The sequence below is a fragment of the Siniperca chuatsi genome, linkage group LG9 (assembly GCF_020085105.1).
Source record: "Siniperca chuatsi isolate FFG_IHB_CAS linkage group LG9, ASM2008510v1, whole genome shotgun sequence".
NCBI lineage: Eukaryota > Metazoa > Chordata > Actinopteri > Centrarchiformes > Sinipercidae > Siniperca > Siniperca chuatsi.
The window spans coordinates 6768643-6795836 of record NC_058050.1 but is presented as its reverse complement, the minus strand read 5'-3'; the positions used below and the strand labels follow the sequence as shown (position 1 = coordinate 6795836).

The window sequence follows — 27194 nt, the reverse complement described above, 5'->3', positions numbered from 1 at the left end:
ATTCTAATAATAATACTATTTTATAGATTTCTACTGACCCACAGCATAAAATGACTATGATACATGCAAGTACACAAAATATATCCACTTCCTTTTCAGCAGTGCAGTGAGTATACTTAGCTATGCCTCCAGAAACAGTGATGTGCTTACTTGCTATCATTAATGGAGAAATTAATAGAGAAACGTTCACATTGAGATTATGCTTTATTGATCCCCTTGGGGAAATACTGTATATCATGAGCATCTGGAGCAGAGCACAAACAGAGGTAAATAAAAAACGTTAGGCTATACATAAAAAAATCATAGAAAGTTGATGTGAAAATCACACACATACGCGTCATCATTTTGCAGTCAGTATGGCAAATATGTCAAGTGTAATATACACAAGTTAGCCAAAGCAGAAGCCTACCATATGTGCTGTGTTGTGTTTATGCTTGCCTCATAAAAAGAGAGATTGTGAAGTACATTCAAATGCTTCACAGATGTAGGAAATTCAAGGCATACAAACACACAAAAACCTGCACTGGCTAAATATGAAGTGCTATCTAGAACACACAACATATGGTGTGTAAGTGAGCATGCCAGCATCAAGTCTGACATTTCCTGCAATGCGATATACAGCCATTGTGATCAGTGTCACCAGTCTTATGAATTTTGCTTTCTCCAAACAAACTGACAGGATCATTTCTTATTTTTACGTCTCAGCAGATGGAACATCTAAGCGGCCTCCCTTGGACACTATAACAGGAGCAAAACCTTCTGCTGTTTTGTTGAGAATACAGTAATCATTACAGTAACATAGTGTTGGACTGTCATCAACCGGACTGTTTGGTAAACTGCACTCTGGGCTTTGGGTTATGTCCTCACAGCTGCAGCCAGAGTCTACATGGCTGATGTTGAAGAAATCTTTAGGTGGAGAGGAGACAACCTCTACTTCTCCAACGGCAACCCCCCAGACAGAACAAGGGAGCTGAGTGTAGGACGTGTCCCCTGGACAGACCATAGTTAAAGGTGGAGAGGCCTCATGTATCCCTGGTAAGCCAACATAGGAGGTTTGACACTGAGGTAATGCCAGTTGTGTTACTGAAGGGTTGTGAAAGTCCTGGTTCTCCTCTGGGTCCTTTGTAATGGGTTTTGGCACAACAATCACAGCATCGGTTGTCAAGATCTTCTCAGTTTTGTATGTTAGCAAATATTTGCCTTGAGGTGAAAGCCATTCCTGCAAATTCAGTAGCATGGAGATACATTTGGTGTGATAAAGTTGCATGACTCATTTTCACTGTAGCACATTACACACAACATACACAACGTATGTGAAAACAAACTTATTCACCATTGATACAACGGATAATTTCAGCTGATACTTTTAGCCATATGACAATTTTGGTCAAAGTTTTTACATATCCTGTGAAATATCTCAAAAATGATTTGAACTTTTGGACAGACATTCATGGCCCCCAGACAATGAATCATACTGACTTTGGAGATCATCTGACCTATCCTCTTTGTCATTTTTTTACTTAAGTGTCTTGGATGGATTGCAATGAAAATTTGGTAAAGACATTCATGTCCCCCACAGGATGAATTGTAATCATTTTGGTGAATCCTTTACTTTCATCCACGTAAAAAAATTGAATTTGTCCAAAACTTTGCTTTATGATTAAATATCTGCAAAACAAATGGCATTACCATCAGCCTCAGCTGTACTTTGTGTTTACCAAATGTTAGCATATTAACACGGTAAACGAAGATGGCGAACATGGTAAACATTATAACTGCTTAGCATCAGCATATTAGCATTGTCATTGTGAGCATGGTATTGTAGCATGCTGAAATTAACATTCAGCTCAACTACAGCCTCACAGAGATGCTGGCGTGGCTGTAGACTCTTGTTTAACCATGCTGATGATTCCCTTACAGATTATTACACCAACTACTTTGGTAACCAGGATGCTAGTTGGCAGTCTCTGTTGTTTTTTCCTCACATATGTCCTTGACTAACATAGACAGTTAGTGTGTGTATTGTTAGGCAATATATAAAAGCTAAACAAATTGTGTTTTATTGGATATTGAGGAATTTATTATTATGCATTTCTTTTGCACTTGCATCTTGTCTCCTTCTATGTATTTCTGTCCATTAGTGTGCAAGGATATTTTCACTGTAGTAAAGTTGAAAGGAAACTAAACAAAATAAAAACCAAAATATCCTTGAGGAATTTAATATAATTAGTGTTGACAACAGACTTCTGGACTACACTTCATACCTACAGTAATAGCTGTTGTTAATGTTGTCATTAAAACTGCAGAAAAGCAGAGTTGGCCTTAGTTTCCTAAAATAAGACAATAAGTTAAATGGACAAGAAAACATTGTAAAAAACACTGTATTACCACCTCACCTTGAGATTGCCTTCATGTTGTTGAAATAGAGGCTGGAAGAAAGGGGCTGGCGATGGTGTGTGGGACAGAGTTTTTATCTTCATTCTGTCGTACAAATGATGAACAGATTACGTTGGTTATGATAAAATTTCCCCTTTTACCAACATTACAAAGTACAGATGAATTACCTTGCAGCGGGACTGCAGAATACAAACAGCAGGAGTCCAAGAGCCACACACACTGGGCCCAGAGATTTAGTCAAAATGACTAATATATCTGTATTTTCTTGTTCTGAGAAAGCTGCATGAAATAATAGAGAATTAGTGAGTCATACTACAGAGATGACATTAAGTCTAATAGGTTGCTCATGTCCATTAATTATCTGTGTTAGGTATCTGTATTATTCTAAGAAGGTGGTGATAAAAAAAGGGGGAAATGGATTGATTGATGTCTTTGAGACGCTGACTCAAATCATTCATACAATATTCAACACTTGTTCTTGATGTACAGCAGACTTACATATTCCTATATATCAGTAAATTACCATGCATCATTTATAGTCAGTGCCATGAAGCCTTTGTAGCCTACTTAAGGAAAAGTGGCACTTTACCTTCTTCTGCTTCATTTTTCCAGCATGTTAGTGGACTCCATTTACTCCAAGTTCCTTTATAGTCAAGATTTTCTTTAGGTTTAGATCTCACTTTAATACAATATGTGGCACTTGGTTTAAGTTGTGATCTTTGAATCCAATACGTCTCTTGTGAACTGACATGAAGAATCTGAGAAAAGGTTGAAACAATCAAACAAACGATTATTTTTAGATCTTATTATAGCAAAACGTGTTGTCCAAGTATGGTTATATATGACAGTGGATCTTACTTTGCTCTCAGTGCTTTGTGATGTTTGAAGTAACAGTTCGTAGTCAAGGGCACTGGCGAGGTGCCGATGGGATTCATACCCACTGTTCCAAGTTATGTTGAAAGTCTCTGGTGATTTTCGGACCTCAGGTTTATGTGGGGGTGTCAGCTGAACTGATCACAAACATTTGTCAAATCATATTTACATATATGAAAATCTTTCTAAAATGTACAGTACATTTTGCAAAGGCATTACCTAATGTTTGCTGTTCAGTATCTCCCCTGAATAATAAAGGTACTGTACTTTGGAAATATCCTAATTTCTTGAAATGTGTTATTTTATGGATGCAATATCAAATGCACGCATCAAGACACATCTGCATACATGTGTGCAAAGAAACACAAACATCAACATACATACAATCAGTATGAATTACAATTCATTTATACTTACTGTTCTGTGATGGTTCAAAAGGCGTATTTGTTACAGGATGGCAGCCAGATTCATGACAGAGTTCTATATCATATTGATGGAAACTGGTACAACTATTGACTTTACAGTCACAGCTGTAACTGTGATTCTTCACCACAACTGGACAGGAAAACTGGTCTCCTCTCAAGTTTCTAAACACAATAACAGAATATTAACATGTGTCTGTGCCACAAACACAAACATTAATAAGTAAGAAGAATTTAACATTTTCATTTACTCATGTAATTCTGCAAGAAGGGCAATTACTTTGACTTTAAAGTGAATTTCAGGCTGTAGGTGGTGTTGGACTGTCCCACAGGATTACCAGTAATGTTCAAGACACAAGTTATTGTGTTCCAATAGGCAGTCACACACGAAAATCCATCAGCTATGAAAGTAGGAAGAAGATCGTTTTATTTTATTATTGTCATGTACATTTTGATTATTCCATTCTTATTACATTATGATATTGCAATTTAAAAAAAAAATTGAAGTCACACAAGTGCTGAATAATGAGTAATCCAGTGGTGGAAGAAGTATTCTTAAGTAAAAGTGAGTGTTATATTATTATATATGATATTATTAGATTGATACTGATGCATTCATGTGGAAATAGCATTTTACTGTTGTAGCTGGTTGAGGTGGAGCTAGTTTCAATTAATTTATATACAGTTAGGTAGTTTAGTCCAGTGGTTCCCAGGTATCGGGCAAGATAAATCTGAGGGGTCGTGAAATGATTAAAGGGATAGGACAGAAGAAAACACAAAGTTGTGCTACACAAATTCATATTGCTATTTTAAAAATTTTTGTAATCTTTTCTTTTTTATGAAAAACTGGATAATTTTACCCCTTTGGGTAATTTTAAATGAAAGAAAGGAAAATCTGTGAAATTTAGAGGATAAATGTGTCTTTGGTGGAACTGTTAACAACTCATAATTTGACAAGGGGCCCCATCTACACACTACTTTTTTAATGGGTCACAAGCCAAAAAGGTTGAAGCCTCTGGTTTAATCTTTAACAATGTATAGTATTTTATAAACGTATGTTTTTTTATGTAAAATATACTCAAGCAGAGTATCTCAAATTTGCATTTAAGTACAGTACTTGAGTAAATGTACTTAATTACTTTCCACCACTGGAGTCATCAAAATGTTACTCAAATGTCAAAGGTAATTACAGATGAGAGAAAGATAATATTACAGTGTGAATTACTGCTTGACATTTCTAAAGATTTCCTTGAACCTCTTCTGTGGTTGATGACTAGATTGTATGACAGTGAAGTTATCTGTGCACAATTAATCATAAAAAGGAGAAAATGTCATCACATGAATACAGGCCACAAGATGAGATATGCCAGAAGCTGCCTTATTAAAGCATTTTACACAGAATAAATTCAGAGGAATACATCAGTGTGTCCAGACAAGTGAGCAGTACCTCTGATGCAGCTGGTCACTGCAAGGATGCTGGAGCACCAACACACAAATAGGAGCTGCAGACACTTCATGTCTCTTTGGGACATATGAGTATCACACTGTGGATATGAATGAAACATTTCTTCTTACAGTCTCTTTCTTGAATATCTGATTATATCTACTGCTTCTGTAATACAAGACATTTATCATTCCAGTCTACACCAACATTCACAGGAATTTATCTTTCTGTAATATACAGTAATATACAGTATGAAAATCACAAAATAGTATTTACAGTACTTACAGTATTTGAAAAAGAAAATCAAAAGTTGTCATGTGTGCTACGATGTGTAGTGGATGGAAAAGTGCTATTACCTCAGGGGCTGTCCTGGTGCTGTTGAAGTCTCAGACAGTGAATGAGAGATGGAACTGAGGTTTAACACTGGTGTATCACAGGAAGTCAAACCTTTTTTACATCACAGCTTTTTTTTTTTTTTTTTTTATAAACCTTTTTGGTTTGGTTTTCAGCACGTGCTCTTGCATTTGTTGATAGTGCCAGACAAAGTATTTAGGCTCTTTTAGACTGAATATAATTTTGTTTCTTTTCCATTTGATATGCAGTGTAGTATTGCCCTTGTGATTAATACAACTAAAATTGGTGCCCTTTCATGTCACTGTGTGTTATATTTTTTTGTTGTACTGGATTGAAATTATGTCTATGTTTATGTTCAAACATTTATTTTTGTGATCAAATCTGAAAGCGCTAGGCTTCGTCTTCTTTACTGGAGGGATGAACACCATTCTTCCAAAACGTATTTCCTCATGTGATATTTTGATGATGATGTTGGTGAAGAGCACTGTCTGACATATCTGTCCAAAATCTCTGTTACGGACAGAACTGACAGGAGACACGAGGAAGCTTATGATATAGTTTATTGCAATACAAGGAGCGTAGATAAATAATGGAGGGAAGTATACTGTCCTTTGAATGGAGATGCTGGAGCTCTGGAGTAGAGTGGCTGAACACCAAGGATTCGGTCCACACGGGACTGGACACTGGAGCGACACACGGGACCAGGAGCTGGAGTGGATAACTCATGGAAGACTGGAGACACACGGAGGACAGGAGTACGAAGGAGCCGGAGAAGAGGTACGGGGTACTGGAGGCTGGTAGTAGTTTTCGTTCAGGAAAAGTGAGTCCAAGGCGTTTATAGAATCAGGGGAACTAGCGTTCTATCCTGTGTCTTAAACGAGACTGGACACAGACTGTGGTGAGGAGCTGGGTTTTATAGGGGAGTGGAATGCTAATTGGCTGCAGGTGTGTACGAGGTGACAGGTGCTTGGCATTAGTATTCAGGAAAGGGAGTGCGGAGTGAAGGGGAGCCTGGAGTGTCTGTAACAATCTCCCATATTGGGGGTGTTTAGCTGGGTTGAGAACTTGTGACTATGAAGTGCATAGCATATGATTCATCATTTTAACACTCATCAAACCATTCAGTGAGTCCTCATGCCTTGAATGGAAGCATCTGTATTAACTTTTCTATTCAGTTATTCCTTTAATTAGTCATCTGCCTGCATATATTGTCATTCATGCCAACCAATACCAAGCCGTAGGCCAAAAATTTTGGAGTAATTTTTGGGTGTTATTCAGTCTTGTTTCTTCTCAGTTCTTGTCAGTTTAGAAGCATCTCTAAAATCAAATCCTTTCTGTCTGCTGTTGACCCGGAGAATGTTATTCATGCCGTCATCTGTATTATTGTATCTCTATATTTTGCACTCAGTAAAAAAGAACTAAATCGTTTGCAATTAGTCTAAAACGCAGCTGCTCAGCTTTTAACTGGAACCACCAGAAGAGAACACCTTATCCCAATTTTAGCATCCCTTCATTGGCTTCCCATTGCTTCCAGAATACAGTTCAGAATTCTATTAATCACTTACAAAACGTAAAATGGATTTACTCCAAGCTTTATCTCTGACCTGCTAAACCCATGTGTACTAGGGCGCACACTTAGTTCAGCAGAAAAAGCTCTTCTCACAGTTCTTAAGTCTAGACTTGGCAACCAATGCTATCATGGCTCCTGAACTGTGGAATGCCATTAACAGTCCACACAACTACTTCTGTACTCTCTTTAAATGTCAGCTAAAAATGCACCTTTTTAAACTGGCATAACTTACTCAAATTATTTTATATCTCCTGGACTATATTATATTATTTATTATCATTTATCTGTTTTTACTTTACTTTTTACTGTATAACTGTATTACTATCTTTCATGTCCTTTGTAAAAGAACTTTGTAACTGCGTTAAGAAAGGTGCTACACAAATCAAGTTATTATTATTATCGTTATTATTAAATACATTAAAAAACATGACAGCAAAATGCTGATTTCACAGTACCTTACATGTTCTCCCTAGCAATGTCTGCAGACATCTCTGCATAAACTCAAACTGCTGATAAAACAAAATGTGTTTTATTCTCAAAAACCCATACTTCTATTTTACATATTTCTGCCATATGTACGCATAATGGTACTGAAATTGAAGTTGTTCAATCTTATCTGTGGATTTGGATAGATGGCCGTCTCACTTTCAAACCTGTGGAACAACTGGCATAGGAGATATCTTGTACTCTCATGCTGGTCATTCCACTTTAAAACAACCTGATGCAGTTTATCACTGTGACCTTCATTTTATTACAGGAGATAAATATCATACTCATCACTGTGTAGTATATGAAAATGTAGGCTGGTCTCCACGTGCAACAAGAAGAGAACTACACGGTATAATTTTTGTTTATAGATGTCTTCTAATAAAGCTCAAAGTCTCCCATTTAATGAATTTAAACTTTCAATTTTGTAAATTTTTAGAGATGTCTGTGATTGTTTCTGATGCTGTTTTCATGTGCTTGTGTGTGACTGGCTGTGTTTTGTTGTGTGCCTTATATCTGTTCTTATTTGTCCTGCTGTACTCAGGTCTCTCGACATAGAGGTCTTGATCTCAATGAGACTACCTGATTAAAGAAAGGTTATAATAATAATGCACTGTATGTTGCTTTGCGTAATGCATTCTAGCAATGGAACTCTCTAAACTTAATATGTCCTGAAGGGTTAGATACCATTGCAGCATATCGAGGGAGTGCGGTTCCATCAAATAGCAACACATTTTTTGGGTCAAGGCCAAAACAAGTTGACCTCTGGACCACATTATGTGGATATGCAGTATGTAAGTAACAAAGTAAAACTTGATTTATATAGCACCTTTTAAAACAAGCTGTTTATAGACTCAGCTGATCTAACAGAGGGGGGAGACTGTTCCAGAGAGATGGATCCTGATGGCAAAAGCACAATCGCCCTTGGATTTGCGGAGGGTGCGGGGTATAAATAAGAGACCTTGATCGGATGATCTGAGTGGCCTAGACGTGGAATAGGGATGCTAAAGTTCAGAAATGTATTAAGGGGCAAGACCATGTAGGGCCTTGTATGTGATGAGCAGTATCTTAAAATTTATTCTATACTTAACGGGGAGCCAGTGAAGGGATGCGAGGATTGGTGTGATGGAAGGATCTGCTGTTGGTTTTGGTAAGCAGCCTGGCAGCAGTGTTTTGCGCGAGTTGCAGATGAGACAGGGCTGTTTGGCTGAGACAGGAGATAAGAGCCTTGCAGTAGTCAAGACGTAATAAAATGAGGTTATGGATTGGTAGTTCTAGATCTCTGGTTGCATTGATTTGATTTTTGCAATGTTCTGGAGTAGAAGCAGGTTTGCACAAGCTTGTTTATGTGAGAGTCAAAGTTCAGGTTTTGGTCAAAGATTACACCCAGGTTTCTTGAGGAACAATTATGTCCATCATATCTCTATTAATTCTAACAGAGATATGAGGGACAGGAGGAGGACCGGGTGCCTGGAGTTCGCTCAGGGCAAGATGAACAGTTTGGAGAATGATTTGGTGAGAACCTGGCAAGCTGCAGAGAGTTGATCATTATTGATATGCACAATTATTTCTTCATTGTAGATTTGCTAAAACCACAAAATAATAAAATAATGTAGCCACAGCTGTTAGTCTTATGCAGCAAGTCGAAGTTAAGTTGCAAGTCTCGCATTAAAAAGTCTAGTCTAGTCTTTCAGGTCTGAATGCTGACCACTAAAATTAAACTGCATTTGAATATTATCCTTGCCAGTGTTTTTTTTTTTTTTTTTACATAACCTTCAATGCATAGGCCTAATGATTTAAGTCCCCCTCCACTCAAAGAAGTGTTTTGCTTATTGTGTTGCTACACTTGGATGTGTAGAATGATGCATGTGCAGAGTTTGACGCCAGAAGACTGTCTTCACTTTTTTTTGCAAAATATTTACAAAATCAGAGCACGATAAAGAGGAAGCAGACAGACATCAGATTGCAAGGCAATACACACTTATAGCCAAGCTACATTTAAACTTTTTAACTCTCCCTAAACCTAGACTCTAACCTATGAAAATTAGTTGATGTTTGCCTTGAATGCTTTTGTTGCCTTGGAGAAAAAAATCATGCTGATGAGCCACAAAAATGAAAAACGTGACTGGAAACCTACTACTGTATCAGCCTGAAAGCTGAAACTCATCACCTTATCTTCATAAATATTTTATCATTTTCATAATATATAGTTTGATTTCAATCCAATGTGATGCAGTACAGATACAGTATATATTGTAAAATATAATATCAAACATGTAACTGTACAGACTGCTCTCCATGTGAATATAGATTTTATACGTATGTTTAAATGTTTTTAAATTGGGTCAGAAGGTTGTGGAAAGTGTAAACGGTAACATGTCGATTGGTGTAGGGTAAAGAAACAGTCAAAACTGTGAGACCATTAGCTGTCACGGAAAATCTGGACTTGGAAAGTAAATGAGCCACACTTCCCCCTCCCACAGCAGCTACCATCAGGAGGCCTTTCAGTAGGAAAAATCCACCCTCAGACACTCTTACACTTTTAGATATGATCAGTTAATGATGTTCACCTTCAAACTCTATTAAATATCCTGATATAATGTTATAACTACATTGGCCTAGAATATGAAAATGCACAACATGGGCTCAGAAAAGCAAAACATTTCATCAGTGTTTACGTGTTTTTAGGGTGTGTTTTCCTAGTATACTGTATGTACTGCATACTGTTGTGCATGTACAGTTACTATATACATGTGAAACATTTCATTTGATAAAAGAGAACAAATATTCTATATATAAATTCTCTATATAACTCAAGGTGAAAGAACAGATTGTCAAAGGTTGTCTGGTATGTTTCTCCATGAATGAGGTCAAGGCCAGATGTGTTTACAGATGATAAAGAATTGCTCCAAGTTTGCTCTTTTTACTGACATTGCACAAAAACGTGGTTGCAGTGGTTACTGACAAAATGCATGTGCAAGGAAAACAGACATTATCAGAAATCTTGATAAGGCAGCATGCATGCTGGTGCTACAGTACAAGCTAATGAAGCATGCATGACCATGAGAATATGAAGCTGTATATACAGTGACAAAATGACAAAAATGACAAAAAGCATCCTCCAGCAGTATAAATCAAAGCAATATGCAACATTTTGATCCCATGTTGAATGTTTATGGAGTCTGGAGTGTCCCATCAGAATACTTATAGACTTTCTCAGGGCATCGTTATGATCTATTAACAAATTGATGCATTTAAAAAAGTAAAAGATAAGTTGATTAATTAAATTAGCATTCAAATGATGCATTATAAAACTATCATTGGTGGACGTCATGCTGCTTCTCGCTTCTCATTGGAACACGATATCCTTAGGTAATCATACTTGTTGAATACAGACTTCACCCACTCCTGCAACAGAGCAAATGGAAGACATCAATTTGGAGTATTGGCCTAAATAAATGGCAACACTTATTTGCTATCTTGCTGACAGAGATGAGAAGATTGAAACCACTCTCAAATCTATACGGCAAATATGAGGCTGGAGTCAGCCGGCAATTAGCTTAGCATAAAGACTGGAAGCAGGGGGAAACTGTTAGCCTGGCTCTTGGGCTGATCAAGAATTAGTTCTAGCAAGCATTCAAATGATGCATTAAAAAAAAAAAAAACCTAAAGAATAAAAAGATCATTACATTTGTGCAGTTTAATTCCATTTCCATTTTCTGTCTTTAAATGATTAATTAATAATTGATGGACTGAATATAATTCAACATTGAAAAAGTATTATGTTGGCATACTCCAGTGTCCATACATGTCACCCCCCTCTCTCTCCAACCAAATCTCAGTCTTTTAAAAGCAAAAAACACAATAACAAATGTTTGTTTTAAAAACAAAGAAATTTGACTACAGTATTTACACAGTACAAAGTGCACAACTAAACTTCCAATTTACTTTTAATCAAAGTATATTTTCTGGAAGTGTCAACAATAATGTCCATCTTCAAATTACGTGTCCCACAGCACGACAAAGTGTAATTGTGGCAGTAAATCAGCAGCGGTAATCACTGTGTTTCGTGGATTTCGTTCTCTGAGTTGCTGGAGTCTTCTTGAATAGTGCTACATATCATCCACTGCTTGACATAGTTAGAATTTGAGCTTTTGTGCTCATGAAATAAATCAGAGTTTATCTGCTCCGCTATGTTTGAGTCTGAGGCTCCAGGGCTGCTGCACTCTCCAAAACCACTGTCCATCGTGTCCAAGTCCACGTGAGGGTAGCCGTCTTCTGACTGCTCGTTTGAGGCGAATGAGTCAAGTGATACCCTCTCTGGTTCATTAAGCTGGACGCGTGGCTGAAAGTTTATATTTTCCACTGATAAGTCATTGGATATTTGGTTTTCATGATGTGGTAATCTCCCATTTTGTCTATCCAATCTGGACATCTGAGGTTCCTCTAAATCATAGCCAGCGTGTTCTGTGTTGTCTTTTTCAAATGAACCAAAGTGTTCTCCATCTTGGTAACTTCTGAGGGTGTTAACAGAGCTCTGTGACACGACTTCCTCCTCAAACTCTTCTTCTCCAGACAGGGTTACGGTATGGATGGAGATGTGTCCGGTGGAGTGACCGGTGCCCTGTGAACTGCCACCGTCCTGGAAGAACAGCAGCGAGTTGCTGTGAGGCTGCAGCATATGGAGGAAATTACCACCTTGTTTCATCTTGTTGTCCTTGCTGTAGCTTTGTTTCTCATTGTCCCATTGGAGGACGTCATGCTGCTTCTCACTTATCATCTGAACATGTGAGTTGATCCTTAGGTAATCGTACTCGTTGAATACAGGCTTCACCCACTCCTGCAACAGAGCAAATGGAAGACATTAATTTGTAGTATTGGCCTAAATAAATGGCAACACTGGCCTATGAATGTTTAAAGGAATTGTTGCTTATTTGCTCTCTTGCTGAGAGAGATGAGAAGATTGCAACCACTTTCATATCTATATGGCAAACATGAGGCTGGAGTCAGCTGTCAATTAGCTTAGCATAAAGACTGGAAGCAGGGGGAAACTGTTAGCCTGGCTCTTTGGCCGATCAAGAATTAGTTCTAGCAAGCAACTCCCAGTAAAAACACAACTTGTCATTTTTACAGTTTGGTTTGAATATGGATTAATAAGCGAAATTTAACACGTTAATTAGTAAGCTTTAGAGGTGCTGGTAGGCAAATTGTTTTAGCCTTTGAACAGGCTTCCTGCTCCCCCCTGCTTCCAGTCTTTAAGCTAAGCAGCTGCTGGCTGTAGCTTCATTTATGAGAGTGTAATATCCTTTTCTGTATGTACATTCAGAAATTAAGTGCATGAGGGCAATATTATTAACTTATCATAGGGGAGAACCTACTCTTTATCTAATCTGGGGTGCCTGAAGTAAGGACATCAGTTCTAATTAATATCTGAGTGTCTGAACATTTGTGCTGTGTATATTTTTTGAATAACAATACAATTTTCTAACTTCGCATTGAGAACATTGCTATTTTAGGCATGAAACAAGAGGATTTTCTGAGTCTAGCAGTCAAATAAAAAAATGTGTGGATCAGCATTACATGGACAGACTACAAGCATTACCTCCATAATGAAAGGAGCAAATTTGTATGTTTTGTGCTCAATTAAGAAATAATACTGAAGGTATAATTGTGATTTTTATTTGCTTGATGCACTTTTAATGTATGACTCTCTCCACTAATCTACATGGCTTTACATCAACACGTACATTTTTACTGAAACGTAAACATTTTGCAGCCACATATAGCCTCCATTCAGCATGGTGATGCCCAGATAAGCATGAATCAGTTTCGTCATGCAAAGGCTACCACATCCTGAGGTACAGAGCTCATCAGCATCACTGAATCACTCTGATCCGCTGAGAAAACGCAAGCATTCTGCACCACAAGAGTATGATAGCGCAGTCAAACTAGAACAATGATTCTAAAAGAGCAGGTTTAGTCTGTCGCAGTGATCCTGAAGATGTGAATATAGAGTACAAACAACAGATGAAAGGTCTGTAACAAAGATTGCAGAACTTCCCACCTGTCACACTAGACACTAAAGATGTGTCATACTGTTAACTATTATTGCACCAGATTCACATACTGTGTAGAAGAATGTAAATATGAAACTAAATCTAAACTACAAGTTACCTCTTTCATAAAAAAAAACTTCTCTTTATGATGGGGGACTGGTGGCAAATTAAATATAATTTGCCTTGTGGAGTATTTTAAAGTATTTAGGACTAAACATCAAAACATGATGACAGATGGAAATTTAGTGAAAATATAGACGCCTTTGTGAAAAAGGCTCAGCAGCGTCTGTACCGTCTACCTAAACTAAACTCCTTTGGGGTAGACAAATGTCCTTTATGTCAAGTCTGATTTTCTTCCAGAGGCCATAAGAGTTGTGAACAGCCAAGGTAAAGGAGTTTACTCTGTTTATAGATAATGATAAAATACACTTGCACTTTCTGACATAATGTTTTTTGTGTCAGAGCCATTATCTCTTGTGCATTCCAATTGTTTCTTCACTCTATCATATTCTGTTCCATAATCATATTCTGAATGAATTGTTTGTGTGTTTTTATTCTTGTAAACAAGATTGCCTTGCCACTTGAGCGATAAAGTATTTTGAATTTAATCTAATTATAGCACAAAATGTTCCTGATTTAGCCCAGTTCAGCATATTTAGTATAGTGAAGAAAAGTACGACAAAATAGTGCTAAATAAAGAACTTATCTATTTCATTAACTCTCTAGTGCTACCGCTCTTGTTCTCTTTGTTATTTGTTGCAGGGCGCACTCTGCTGACCAACATTTGTAACTGCAATCATGAGTAATAGGGACATGATGATGAAACAAGGTGACTCTAGAGGCATTTACTGTTATTTTCACTCTGCTAAACCCATCTGATAAGTGCAGAAAATTGACCTTTAACCCCAGGAAAACCTAAAAAAAGCTATATCACAACATTAAGTTAAATATGATACCAGACGATATCTACACTCCTGATGATACTGATATTATAGTGATGCACTATATAAGCCAGAAACACTCAAATCTATTGCTCAAGTTGGCGAAAGGTCTTTTTAAAGCCAGAAAACCTGATCCAGTTTCCTGGGTTTCAACTGCTTAACAGCTGTTCCTTATGGGATAATTGTGCCACGCAGATGCTCATTTGAACATGTTTGTTGATTTCAGCATTATTGTATACCACACATTTTTCTAGGTAATTTTAGGCAAGACACTTTGTGTTTCAGGTTTCTTTTGTGTTGTATGGGGGAGTATATTTTGTTGAAAATAGAATCAGTCTAATCCCTGGGTGTCAAAAGACAGAAATAGGAATTTACATTAGGGGGAAATATAAAAACATGATGGAAAAGATAATCATAAAAACATCAGTAATACAATAAAAAATGTAAACCACACAATTCTCACTCTGTGCCCCTATCAAGTGAAAAACAGGGTTTTTTTTAGCCTGACACAGTGACACATCAAAGATCTGAAACAGATGTAGCAGGGGTATTTTCCACTGGGGTGGAACAGGTCGGGCTGTCATACACAAATATCTACCCACAGCATGTCAGACAGATGAAAAACGAAAAGCCTCTTGAAGCCCCTGCACACTGAGTCATTTATATCATGGAGGCCCTTAAATGTTAAGTCAAGGGAAAGTCCCATCAAGCAGGGTCCAGATGTGCTGAAAGTCCCCTCTTGGGCAACACCTGCTGGGCCAATTTGGAAATTACACACAAAGCCCAGTGAGCTGAGTTTGTTTTGCTTTCTCTTACCTTGAAGTTCCCTCCATAGTTGTGGTAGAGGGGCTTGAAATACTCATTTGGCGTGGGGATGTATGTAATAAGCTGGAGTTTTTTCTGCCAATACCTGAAACAAATGTGAAGTGATTTAAGAAAAAGAATGAAAAATAATGTGACATTTATAATTCAACTGTGCTATGTCACTTTTAAGGGGATTTCATTTTCGGTACGTGACTCGTGCAGAATCGAAGTCGTGACCAAAGGCAGCAGCTTTCTAACTCATAACCAGTAATGCTGATAGCACAAAATGGTATTCATATGAATTATACAGTATAGTACAAAACTGAAGTCGTGAGTCAAAGTCACATGTTAGTATTTGACTAAAAACTATTCTAAACATCGAACATTTAACTCAAAATAGAATAATGTCTATTGAGAGAATGTGTACAGAAGATGAATCTTCTTTACATTAACAAGTAAAACCCACTTTACTGTCAACAACTTTAACAGAATATTCTTCAACTGATGTCACATCTCTGTTCACAGAAAATGTAACTTTATCTCTTATTTAATCATTAAAACTTCATAGTTTATCCCAACGTGGTGTTTTTAGCAGTGGATTTAACCCCTAACATCATACAGCAGTTTGCATTGTTGTGGAAATCTGGCTCATATTATATTATGCGCTTATATTGAAGGCTTGGAAAGTAATTGAGGTCAAAATTGTCCACATATGTAAAGCCCCCATTTCACCCAGTGTTTACCCAGTGCCCAGCAATGTCAGTTTTCACTCATTTTGCTCCTCTGGCAAGTGCTGTATCAATAAGTCAGAAATATACACTCAGTTGCCAGTTTATTAGGTACAACTAGCAAAAACTAAGCCAGTCAGAGACCATTTCTTATAAGAAAACTAAAGGATTTTGGGGTCCATTAAAATGTTCTAAAAAGTGTGTGGCAGCCTGATAGAAAGCATCTTTGTGTTAAAACATCTCAGTCTGGTATGGTAAACTGACTGTGGCAAACAAGAACAATATATTGGAAAACACCTGCAAGTATAACACAATACAATTCAACAGCACCACAAACTGCTGCCTCCAAAATGACCATAAAATTGAATCAACCTCTCTCTAAAACAGACTCAACAAAAACTGAATATGGAGGTAGGATTAGTTTAAGCTCAGTGTACCTCACAAAGTCAGTGAATATCACAGATGTCTGCAAAGTATATGCACTGCTACTACTAAATGAGATTCATTGCAAAGAGCTTATGTAAGCAGTGCATTGAACTAAAACCAAAGTTTTCATAATATCTCACAGATGATAGCTTCTTATATCATCCTCTAAAATGGATAGAAACAAACAGAAAATAGTGTAAGTGCTAAGTTAATTTACTGTTTGAGCTTGTTTTTTTCTTGTCACCGTGTGCCCTTAATAAGTGAGGTGTTCTCAGTTCTCTGACACTGATGCTCTGCATGACTTCCTATGTCTGCTAGCCATTTCAGTGCAATGTGTCGCTGCACATACAGCACAGCAGTGGTTTCTCTATATGTGGGAGGTGATGCCAGGAAAGTGTAGATCGAAGCTTTGCTAATCATTTACTGGAAGACAAAGAGTTGCTGACCTTAAGACTTAATTTGCTTTCATATTGCTACATGTACTGTGCAATGAATGCAGATTCAGTTATGCAAAATTCAAAAGCCTTTAACACGATTTGCACATCTTATTTCTAGAATTATAATAGTTGGTTTAGTCCAAATATATTAATTTCTGCAAGTTTCTCCAAAGGTAGTAGTAATCATTGAATGTTGGGGACCACCAGTTTGAAATAAAAAGAGAGATTTTGACATAAACTTGGCAAACCTCGCCATATTTTTGGAAATATGGAAACGTGAACCACTGAGAACTGTTTATCAAGAGACATTTTGAGTACTGAGAATACTTTGAGAAAAAGAAAGTAACTCCAGTGTTTACAGTACTCACAGTTTTTGTGAATAACCCAGCAACAGGAGACCAAGGACAAGAATAATGGGCACGGAGACACACCACCAAAATCCATTAATTCCTGTAAAGGATAATGTATAAAATATGTACTGACAGAAATTATATCACAAACAATCGTCACACTTCCTGTTTCTGAAATGTTTGTATGAAGGATGTACACATGTATGATGGTTTGAAGCATAAAAACACAACAAAATAACATCTGTGCCTCAACAGTCTGATTTAGCACTTTTAGAAAAAAGTTGATTATATCATAATTCCAGGCTGCAGTGTACAATGCTCCTCTACCTTCAATCTCTGCAGATGTTCCTGTAGTCCTCCAATCTGCAGTGGAACTCCACTCGCTCCATGGACCCTCATAGAGAAGCCCAGGACAGAATTTGGCCTTAACATCCACAATATAGTTGACATGTGGTTGCAGCTTCTTATGGTCTAACAGAATGTGCTTTTCTTGCACTACAAGGGAATGAGCTGGATCCTGTCAGAGAGGAATAAAAAACACAACAGCTTTGCATGGGAGTCATCAGCAGAGACACAGCCTTTCAAGTCCAGTTTTAGTTTATGTTTTGGTGTTTTTGTTCACATTTTACCTTTGACAAGTATTTGCTTTCTCTTACGCGGACCCTGTATGTGAGACAGTCTATTTGGTTGTCGTTGTTCCAAGTGATGTTGTAGAATCCGTCAGTGTTTGTCACTTGAACATCGAAAGGAGGTTGAGGTTTCACTGTGAAAGAAAAGTCCCATGGGGACCAGGGGAATATTATGAAATTGAAATGTGTGTATGCCAATAATGCTCTACACCACAACTGGCAGTTGAACATCATTTTTAGCTTTTGTCTTAATCTCAAGGGTAAAGCTGATGGGTAGGCGTTTGCTGCCAAACGACAATTGGGGTAAGTTGGGAAAAAGTATGATTTTTACAATCTCTGGATTTTCTGAACTTCTAAACAAAACAGAAATGCTGTTGTTTGTGACCTTTTTAATGTTATCCTCCTATCTGTTCAGTAGAAATGATGAATACTGAAATATCAAACCACATAGTTATTATCAGTTTAACTTACCCACATCACTCAGTGCCCAGTTGGGTGACTCAGTGGGATTCATTATTACTTGATCACCTTGTTGACTGACTCTCGCAGTACACATTGTTCCAATGGCTGCAATGTCATCAAGCATTTCAGGGTACATTATGCACCAGGATTGAGGCGGTTTGACTTCACAGCTGCCATTAACATGAAGTTCTCCATCACTATCACTACAACAGATAAACAGTGTGATATAATCAGTAACATTAGTCAACACCTCAGCACCAAAGATTGTAGTTTCCATGTGTTTGTTTTAGAGCAGAAGTGATGCAGTGCAGGAAAAGCTCCAATTCACATCATTAATGTCTCTTTAGAGCAAAAACACATTGGAGTTGTTTACCTGTCTACCTGTTTCATAGAAAGAACATTAAATATCTCATGGTAATGCTTCTTGTAGGTGTGTTTCACGTAAGCAAATCCCTCTCCATGTATGCAGCTGCTAAAAGCTCCGAACAATAAATCAATCGGCCAAAACTAATGATTTTTTTCATTATCGATTAATCTGACGATTATTTTCTCAGTTAAATAAATTATCCTTCTCTCTAAAAAGAAAAAAAAAAATCAGAAAATAGTGAAAAATGCCAGTTATAATTTCCCATAGCCAAAGGTGATGTATTCAAATGAATTGAATATGTTTGGGCTTTGGACTGTTAATCAAAATAACAGCGTATTATCATATATGGCAAAGAAAAGCATCAAATCCTCATTTTTGAGAAGCTGGAGCCAGCGAGTGTTTGGAATTTGTGCTTAAAAAATTACTCAAGCAATTCATTAATTATCAAAATAGTTTTTAGTTTAATCTTTGCGGTAGTTTAGAAACAGTGCCGTCATTACATAGTTTGTCCACCAGGGAGCACTTACAAGTTTATTTATCCACTGTAAAATGTCCTGCTAGGTGCATGTCTTGTAAAGGTCACGGCGAGAATTTTTTCGGAAATTTGAGGACTGCATTTGCATTCCCTCGCAATATGTTTTGCGTTTCCTCACAATATTTTGCGTTCCCTCGCAATATGTTTTGCATTCCCTCGCAATACTTCTCTTCTTCAATTCCTTCTGAGCTATATGTCTATTTGTAATGGAAGGTAGTGTGGAGATTCTCAAGTTAATGCATTTAGCATTGTTTATGGACACCTCAGCTTATATGAAGGCCATTGCAAAGAAGTTGCAATGGCCAATCAGATAGAACATTATCAAACTTCTGCATAGGAGCTGTGTGTATAAGGAACATCAATTATTGCTCCACACTTATAGCAATAGGCCTTCTGCTAATACCTGAAGGTAACTTAAATTTTTTGTGTGCAAAGAACAGAGGACCCTGTGCAAAAACGCTAAAAGCTTTCCAACTTGCGTTGGTCTGCATTCCTGATGTATCTCTGCAAGTGGTTCAATGCTGTCTGCTCTTTCTGTGACAGAACCACAGACTCTGTTTGCAGCATTTCAGTCACCTTCTTGTTTGTTGTTTGATCTAAGAAATTGTTTAAGTTTACTTTCACTAATTACATAACCACGCATGCCTTTTGAGCAGTAGTACTATATCAGCATACTTAATGCCCAGTTCAAAGTAAAATTCAATGAACTGACATGCTAGGGCGTTGTGCTGGGAGCAGCTGAGCGGAAATAGACATACGGCTCTGAAGGAATGGAAGAAGGAAAGTATTGCGAGGGAATGCAAAAGTTGTCCACAAAAAAGTTCTCGCAGTGACCTTTAGGGGGCTCTGTATGGTTGCAATCCTTTAATAAACCAAATTTAAGGAATCCTTCTAAAAATGTCTGTTAACGTCATACTTTTATGTATAAAATACATTAATGGCATGTAATGTAGCCCACAGTTACTGAATTTTTAAACTCGTAACTGATAAATTTAAATTTATGACATCAGTGAAGGGTGTTAATATTGAAAACATCCTGATGGAAATTTCTGATTGGCAATACTCTGAGGAAGGTGCATTAAAGTGCATGGTCTGGGTCAAATATCTATTCAGCACCCTGCAGTGTTCCCATTAGATCAAAGCAACTGTTCTGATACAACTCCATTTTCAAAAGTTTCCCACAAGGCAATAACAACTGACAGCATAGGATCTATCAAAATGTTACTAATATTACTAAGAGCACAATATTCAAAATGACCAAAGTTCTAGCTCCCAGAATACCATCAGAATTAAAGCTAGTGGTGCTATGATGAAGCCACATATTGTATAATACACCAACATAAAGCACATTCATTAACAGCGAGACTAAAGACAACTTGTACCTGCACTTGACTTCGATGACGGCAGAATATTTCGGCACAGCGCCTGAGCAGGAACAGTTCAGTGAAACACGGTAGTCCGTCGAGCAGGTGACATTGCACAAAGACGTGACTGCAGCAGAAAAGAAACGTGTGGTCACTTATACAAGGTTGCATATAAATGTAACATGCATGCTCCATGTAAATCTAGTCCTTTAAATTATTTGTTTACCAAGGCAATCTCACTGAAGTTAAGAAACTCATTTTCAAGAAAAACTTGGCCACACCATCAACACAATCACACAACAATGTACAAGAGTTTAAATTAATCTTAAATTGAGTACATTAAGTGGGGAATTACCTTTAGAAATTCATATCAATACAAGAAGACACTCATTAGATAAGCCAATTTACCTCCATGAACAAACAAAGTGAGGTCCCACAGCAACAATAAGAACACAGGTTTAAGAGCCATGGGGACTGGGGACGACCCACTGTTATCAGCCACTGGTTAGACAGGAGGAACACAGCAGCTGAAACTAAATATAAATATACTTGTTATAAATTTGTTTTGTGGTTAAAAAAAGAAAAAAGTATTCAACTCTAAAAGAAAAAAAAATTCAGCCTTCCAGCCAGATTTGCTGCTAAAAAGGACAAAGGTTAGTTCAAAGGCTATAAAGTATAGCTACATAGTAGACATCAATAATTAAATACATTTATATAAGAGCATCAACACTTACTAATCAGAATGAAAAGTTTATTAAATGAATAACAAATTATCTCTTAAACCAGCTAGACATCTTAAAAAAACATTTTCATCAACATTTTCTGTTCTCATTTCTAATACGTTTAAAGAATCGATCTTACCTTTTTTAAATAACAAATTCTGCCACTTATTCAACAAGCTAACAGAGTCACTAATGCACTGACGCCTGGTTGAGAACGTTTAGTGGAACAATGTCACAGCGAAGGCGTCATCATCAGTGGTGTGACTAAGGATGTGGTTTCAGACCCTTTGAGCGGTGTCTGTGTGGTGCCTTCCCACCACATCCATGCTGCTGCTATGAATATGCAATAGTTAACCAGAGGGGGGAAAAAAGTCAACAGGAAACTGAAATTATCTTCTATATAATAACTAAATAATCATAATTGTTTGACACCTAACTAAAGGAATACAAATAAGAATAGATTTTTTTTAAAGAACAAGTGCTAAATCAATTTTCAGTTGAGAAAATTGCAGAAAAGAGAGATATTGATGAACTTTAAGCAACCGCTACTTCACCAAATAGTTTGTGTTCTACTGTAATAATGATTACGAAGCACCTCCTTATTCATATCATTTTTAACATTTAGACAAAACATGACCGATAGAGGTTTCACTACTGAGATGATTCTAAACACTGACACTAGAAATGTTTTTTGATTAGTTTCAAAAGACCCTTATCATACACCTACTTGTCTACATTAGCAGTTTATCAGGGGTTTTCAGTAGTTTCCAGCAGAGTGTGTCTTGTATGATGCTAAATGAGTCATAATCCTGCTGTGGAGCCCCTCAGAGGTCTCTTTTAATAAATAAATTAGTTCTAAATGTTATTAACGCTGAGTATTTTGAGCTAGATGTACACATTCTTCACCAGGAGTTGAATCATGAGAATCGTGACCCATGTGTATATAATGTGGCATCTAAACTATATTACAGCACAATAAACAGTTTTTGTTTTGTACAATGGGTGGGCCTTTGTGGTAGTATTCAAATCACCAAGTAGGTGTGCAGACTCATCTTATTTGATGTCATTGTACCAATACTAGTCAGAGCCAAATGCCATTCTATCACACAACAACTACAGAAAGCTTAGCACCTGCAGTGCTTTGGACCAGGTTGGTGGTATGTGACAAAAGCACGAACTGAACAATAAACAACACCTTTGTGAAGCTGTTCCTGCCAATGCTCTAGTCTTAAACCTGGGGTTGGTCTCCAGGCGCTGCACTGCGGAGCTGCAACGATTAAACGATTAGTTGATCAACAGAAAATGAATCTGCAACTATTTTGAAAATTGATAGATTGTTTAAGTAATTTTTTAAGCAAAAATGCCAAACATTTGACAGTTCCAGCTTCTCAAATGGAGAAATATTTTGAGGTTTTGGACTTTTTCACTGTTTACTGATTATATGCATGTAATGACATTAATCGTTAGTTGCAGCCCTGCTGTTGGCCTACTGTGGGGTTAAAAAGGTTAAAAAAGTTTAACTTAATGGCATGCTGTAGTATTGCATTACCTTATAAAGGTACTGATAGGGTTGTGTTGTGTCATTATACTGTAGTGCAGGTGCATGTTAGAGCCTATAGTCAAGTCCAGCGATCTCAAACCCAATTGTTGTGTCCTCAGTAGGTTTATGACCAAGATGTGCTGAAAGCATACAGCCAATGGCCTAAATGCAGCTGCTGTGTCTTGTACAAACACTTCACTGCCATTATATGTCACTACAAATGAGGTTTAACCTGAACCTGCTCCAGATTATAGATCTTCTCAATTTTTTGATGCACTATAGAATAGAGAGAAAATGCATTTACTTAACTTTGAATGATTTCTGGTTTCTTTTCAACAGTTATTTTTACTTTTAACACACATGCCACATATGGTAGAAAACATGGTTTCACACAAGTGCAGGCACTGAGTACAGATTTCACTTGCAGTCTTCTGCTCACAATATTCTCAGTTTTGTCCCCAAAGAGGAGTCAGTTTCTGTTGTGTTGACTTATTCTGTGTGAGAACAAGCAGATGTGCAAAACCTTTGGACATAATGAGTATGAAGGGACACACCAGGCTGGTTACCTTAAGTTTGTAAAAAAAAAATGGAAGCAGAAAGTATAGCAAATGTAGCTGTGGATGTAAGGGGGGTGGGAAATGAGGTGGGAAATGGAGGCAATAGTTGTCCAGTGTTGTTACAGTGTCATATTGGACAATTTGAGGTTCTATCAGTCTGCACCAGCAGCATTTCAGGAGCACTTCTTAAGCCCAATATAAATGGTCTCATTTAGGTGCAATGTGGATGAAAGACTAAGGCGTAATGTAAATGACAGGCAAGATATGGATATGGAGTTGTTAAGTTTGCGGATGACATCACCATTATCGGATTTCAAACAACGGTGAGACTTCGTATCAGGAAGAAGTCAACAATCTTGCAGAGTAAGAACCTACTGCTCAATGTCAGCAAAACCAAGGAGCTGATCATTGATTTTAGGAAAAAGGAGGCAAAGACACACACTCCTGTCTACATCAGTGGTGCTGAGGTGGAGCAGATGAATAATTTTAGGTTCCTGGGAATCAGCATCACAGAGATCCTGTCATGGTCATCTGTCATCTCCACCTTGGTAAAGAAAGCTCTGGAAGGGCTATATTTCTTAAAGAAACTTAAGAAGGCAAAATTCCCTTGCCAAGTTCTTGTTAAGAGGAGCAATAGAAAGCATCCTGACTGGAAACATCACAAACTGGCATGGGATGTGCACGGCCCAAGACAGGAGGGCTCTGCAGCGGGTGGAAACCGCTCAGAAGATCTTTGGTGAGACTCCTTAATTCATCCTCAGAACTTCACCATGCAAAATAGTTATATTTCTATGACTTATTATTTATTCACCCATCTACTGTATAAAGTGTTTGTATATAACATTTGTTTTTGTGAGTAGCAAAAAGGGAACTACAACTTAATCTCGTTATATAGATCAGAGATCCTATTTAAGCCATATTATTGCTGACATTTACCTCTGTTTTTTAATGATTGAAACATTCAACATTAAATTTTTTGCCTCTTTCATCTCTTTGGTGTGCTTTGGTAAAAGCTCAGCACATACAGGCCAGCAGTGGTGGAAGAAGTATTCACATCCTTTACTTAAAAGATAGGGTAGGTAACGTTGGAGAAACTAGCAAGAGACAGCTAGATTTAGAAAGTATCCCACCAAAAAAATCCCACCCCCTCCCTTCAGGCCTGTCAGTGTCTTACTATTGGATTAATATTACTGCTGCATACATGTTCATGTTGCATTTTACTGCTGTAAATATTTAAGGTAATTTATATACTGTTTGGTAGTTTAATCTACAGCAATGCATCATATTCTATAAGATCGTCATATGTTTGTAGCGACGCTGTCCTGCGAGAACTACGTAGCTCTAAAAAGTCAAGGTTTGCGACAATGCATTTTCCAGCTAATCCACGGGGGGAAGGGGTTAAAATTGTTTATTTAGCTTAAGAAGTTGGAGAATTTTCTCATCGTATAATACAATTTATCAGAAGAATTCAAATTCAAAATCACCAAATTTGGAGATACATGGTTTTCACACAAGCACCACAAGAATTGCAAAGGTTGCAGAAACGCAATCTTTCCACTCTGCAGACACTGGTGGAGGCTTTGCTGTTTCAAGACAGAGAAAGAATGATGTTTCTGAATAAAGAGAGGGCCATGTCTTCTCACGAGAGGAGTGTAGATTGAGACTGGTCAACAGCCTTTTAAGAAAAACTGGTTGTCAAACAGTGAATGATTCCACATCTGATATGGATGTGACACCATATCACCCTTGAACCTGTTACTCAACAGGCTCAATGGTGGTACAAACCTGCAATGAAACTTTAAAGAGACAGTTCACTCTAAAATCAAAAATGCATATTTTCCCTCTTACCTGTAGTGCTATATATATGTCAGATTGTTTTGGTGTGAGTTGCAGAGTTTTGGAGATATCGGCTGTAGAGATGTCTGCCTTTCTTGAATATAATGGAACTATGCTTGTGGAGGTCAAAACGCAAAAAATAAATAAATAAATAAAAACATTTGGAAAAACTCAACAGTAATGTCTCTTTCCATAAATCATGACCCGGTTACTCACTGCTCCATAGACCTTGTTGTGAGCAGTTTCATGTATCGGTAGAAAGAAAATAGTTCCTACATGAAACGACTCACGCCAAATCAGACATCTCTACAGCAGATATCTCCAAAACTCAACTCAACGCAACTCACACCAAAACAATCTAGATGGATAAATAGCACTACAGGAAAGACAAAAAAATATGTATTTTTGATTTGGGGGTGAACTGTCTCTTTAAACATGCTTTAAAAAATTAACTAACCACATAACAATAAAAATTACAATAAATTATATTAGATTAATTTAATTTTAAATGAGGGTTTGGTGGAATACAATATGGCTTTTCAGAGGCGCCTCCCCTGACAACATTAAACTTGGGGGAATCTTCTGGAATTTTTGGCGTAAAAAACCAGTCCCCCTAAGAATATCAGTATTACTACAGATCTTCAGAATAAATGTTGAACCCTAATGACTTGCACGCACACACAGACCTAATTTAAGTAACGGGAATATAGCAAAAGTACAATACTATCCAAGCATGTACTCACTGGGGAACACCGTTATGTCTTCCTCGTTTCGTTTTCACATCGTGGTCTCTCAGGATTTGAATAAATTGTGACTGATAGTAAAGCCATCAGTTCATTTAGAATTGGCTGCAACGTCAACATCACTTGTCCTTCTCGTACACCTCCCTGTGATACTCGTGACACTGATGAGTCATTAATTTTCAACAAATAACAGTTGGCTGGCTAACTGTCTAGTAACTACTAGCAAGGTAACTGTTAGCGTAGCAGCAACAAACGGGTTATTTTGACTGGGAGTAAATAAATGTCGATTTTTAACGATTTGCTATCATGACTAAAAAACAAGGAACTCAAAAGCAACAGAAAGCAACGTTTACTAACAGTTTGACGACGACTTCTTCGTGTACGTTTTGGCTGCGTTTTTGCTTACAGACGTTGTGAACCCACAGCGCACACATGTGGCGTAATCACGTTAGTGCAGCTTAGTCTCAGGCTTGTCAGAAAACAGAGGCGGAAAATACCTAGGTAGGCTACGGTTAATATGCAGTGAACTTTGACAGATCACTGTCTCTTGAGACATGGGACAAAAGACGTCCAACTGCTGTAACTGCTTATTAGGTTAGAAAAATGCAAATATTTTCAATTGTAGATGTTTTGAGGGCTTAATAATAGAATGTATTAACACAAGTATCCCCTTCAATGTAATTTAACCATTATTAGATCATTATTATCAAATCTATGACACTCACTGTCTTCTCACTACATGTAAAACAGTGTGTCCACAGTGAAGGGTTCAACAATTCATATGCAACTAAATGGATAAAAATGTTTTTAAATGATAAGAGCTTGTTTCATCAAAAGCAACACTTTATATATATATATATATATATATATATATATATATATATATATATATATATATATATATATATATATATATACACACACATTGAAAGTAATTTTTGTGGCCTATGTCAGTCTTGGTAAAAAATTAGTGTTTACTACACTTCTTATAGGTCTTGCATAATGTGAGTGAAAATTTGTGTTTTTGGTGTATGATGATGTTGACACAAAATAAGTGATGGCTAGGTAAAAAGCATATTTTGATAAAAAGAGAAAAGTTGGGAGGTTAGCATAACACACACAGCATAGCTCAGTGGCTTAGTACATTTTAG

At 37.3% G+C, this 27194-nt stretch overlaps 2 protein-coding genes across 4 annotated transcripts; both read right to left on the bottom strand.

Annotated features, from left to right (window-relative positions):
* Nucleotides 1–194: 194 nt before the first annotated feature.
* LOC122882231 (interleukin-21 receptor-like) lies at nucleotides 195–6703 on the bottom strand. Its single transcript, XM_044209406.1, has 9 exons — nucleotides 5493–6703; nucleotides 5140–5236; nucleotides 3973–4093; nucleotides 3688–3857; nucleotides 3256–3407; nucleotides 2987–3155; nucleotides 2565–2676; nucleotides 2397–2481; nucleotides 195–1219 (listed from the first exon to the last, which is right to left on the bottom strand). Exons 2-9 carry the CDS (start codon nucleotides 5222–5224, stop codon nucleotides 695–697), a joined length of 1419 nt encoding a protein of 472 aa, XP_044065341.1. The 5' UTR covers nucleotides 5225–5236; nucleotides 5493–6703; the 3' UTR covers nucleotides 195–694.
* A 3750-nt stretch (nucleotides 6704–10453) lies between these two features.
* il21r.1 (interleukin 21 receptor, tandem duplicate 1) lies at nucleotides 10454–26394 on the bottom strand. Of its 3 annotated transcripts, none has more exons than XM_044208582.1 (9): nucleotides 26044–26394; nucleotides 21054–21178; nucleotides 20664–20772; nucleotides 18389–18582; nucleotides 17918–18051; nucleotides 17616–17805; nucleotides 17307–17388; nucleotides 15360–15453; nucleotides 10454–12386 (listed from the first exon to the last, which is right to left on the bottom strand). In XM_044208582.1, exons 2-9 carry the CDS (start codon nucleotides 21112–21114, stop codon nucleotides 11604–11606), a joined length of 1647 nt encoding a protein of 548 aa, XP_044064517.1. In that variant the 5' UTR covers nucleotides 21115–21178; nucleotides 26044–26394; the 3' UTR covers nucleotides 10454–11603. The 3 variants fall into 3 exon arrangements, with proteins under 3 accessions (XP_044064517.1, XP_044064516.1, XP_044064518.1); XM_044208581.1 differs by having other exon boundaries at nucleotides 21054–21146; XM_044208583.1 differs by lacking the exon at nucleotides 26044–26394 and adding an exon at nucleotides 21507–24595.
* Between the last annotated feature and the right edge of the window lie 800 nt (nucleotides 26395–27194).

Bases quoted from the DNA above. Each gene is read 5' to 3' on its own strand.
- il21r.1 (XM_044208581.1), bottom strand. The intron at 18,052-18,388 runs GTAAGTTAAACT...TTTCTTTCACAG, and splicing joins CTGGGCACTGAGTGATGTGG to TGAAACCTCAACCTCCTTTC. The intron at 12,387-15,359 runs GTAAGAGAAAGC...GCTCTGTTGCAG, and splicing joins ACTATGGAGGGAACTTCAAG to GAGTGGGTGAAGCCTGTATT.
- LOC122882231 (XM_044209406.1), bottom strand. From the start codon at position 5,224: ATGTCCCAAAGAGACATGAAGTGTCTGCAGCTCCTATTTGTGTGTTGG. The intron at 3,408-3,687 runs GTAAGTATAAAT...GTTTGTGATCAG, and splicing joins TTTTGAACCATCACAGAACA to TTCAGCTGACACCCCCACAT. The intron at 3,156-3,255 runs GTAAGATCCACT...ACCTTTTCTCAG, and splicing joins CACAAAGCACTGAGAGCAAA to ATTCTTCATGTCAGTTCACA.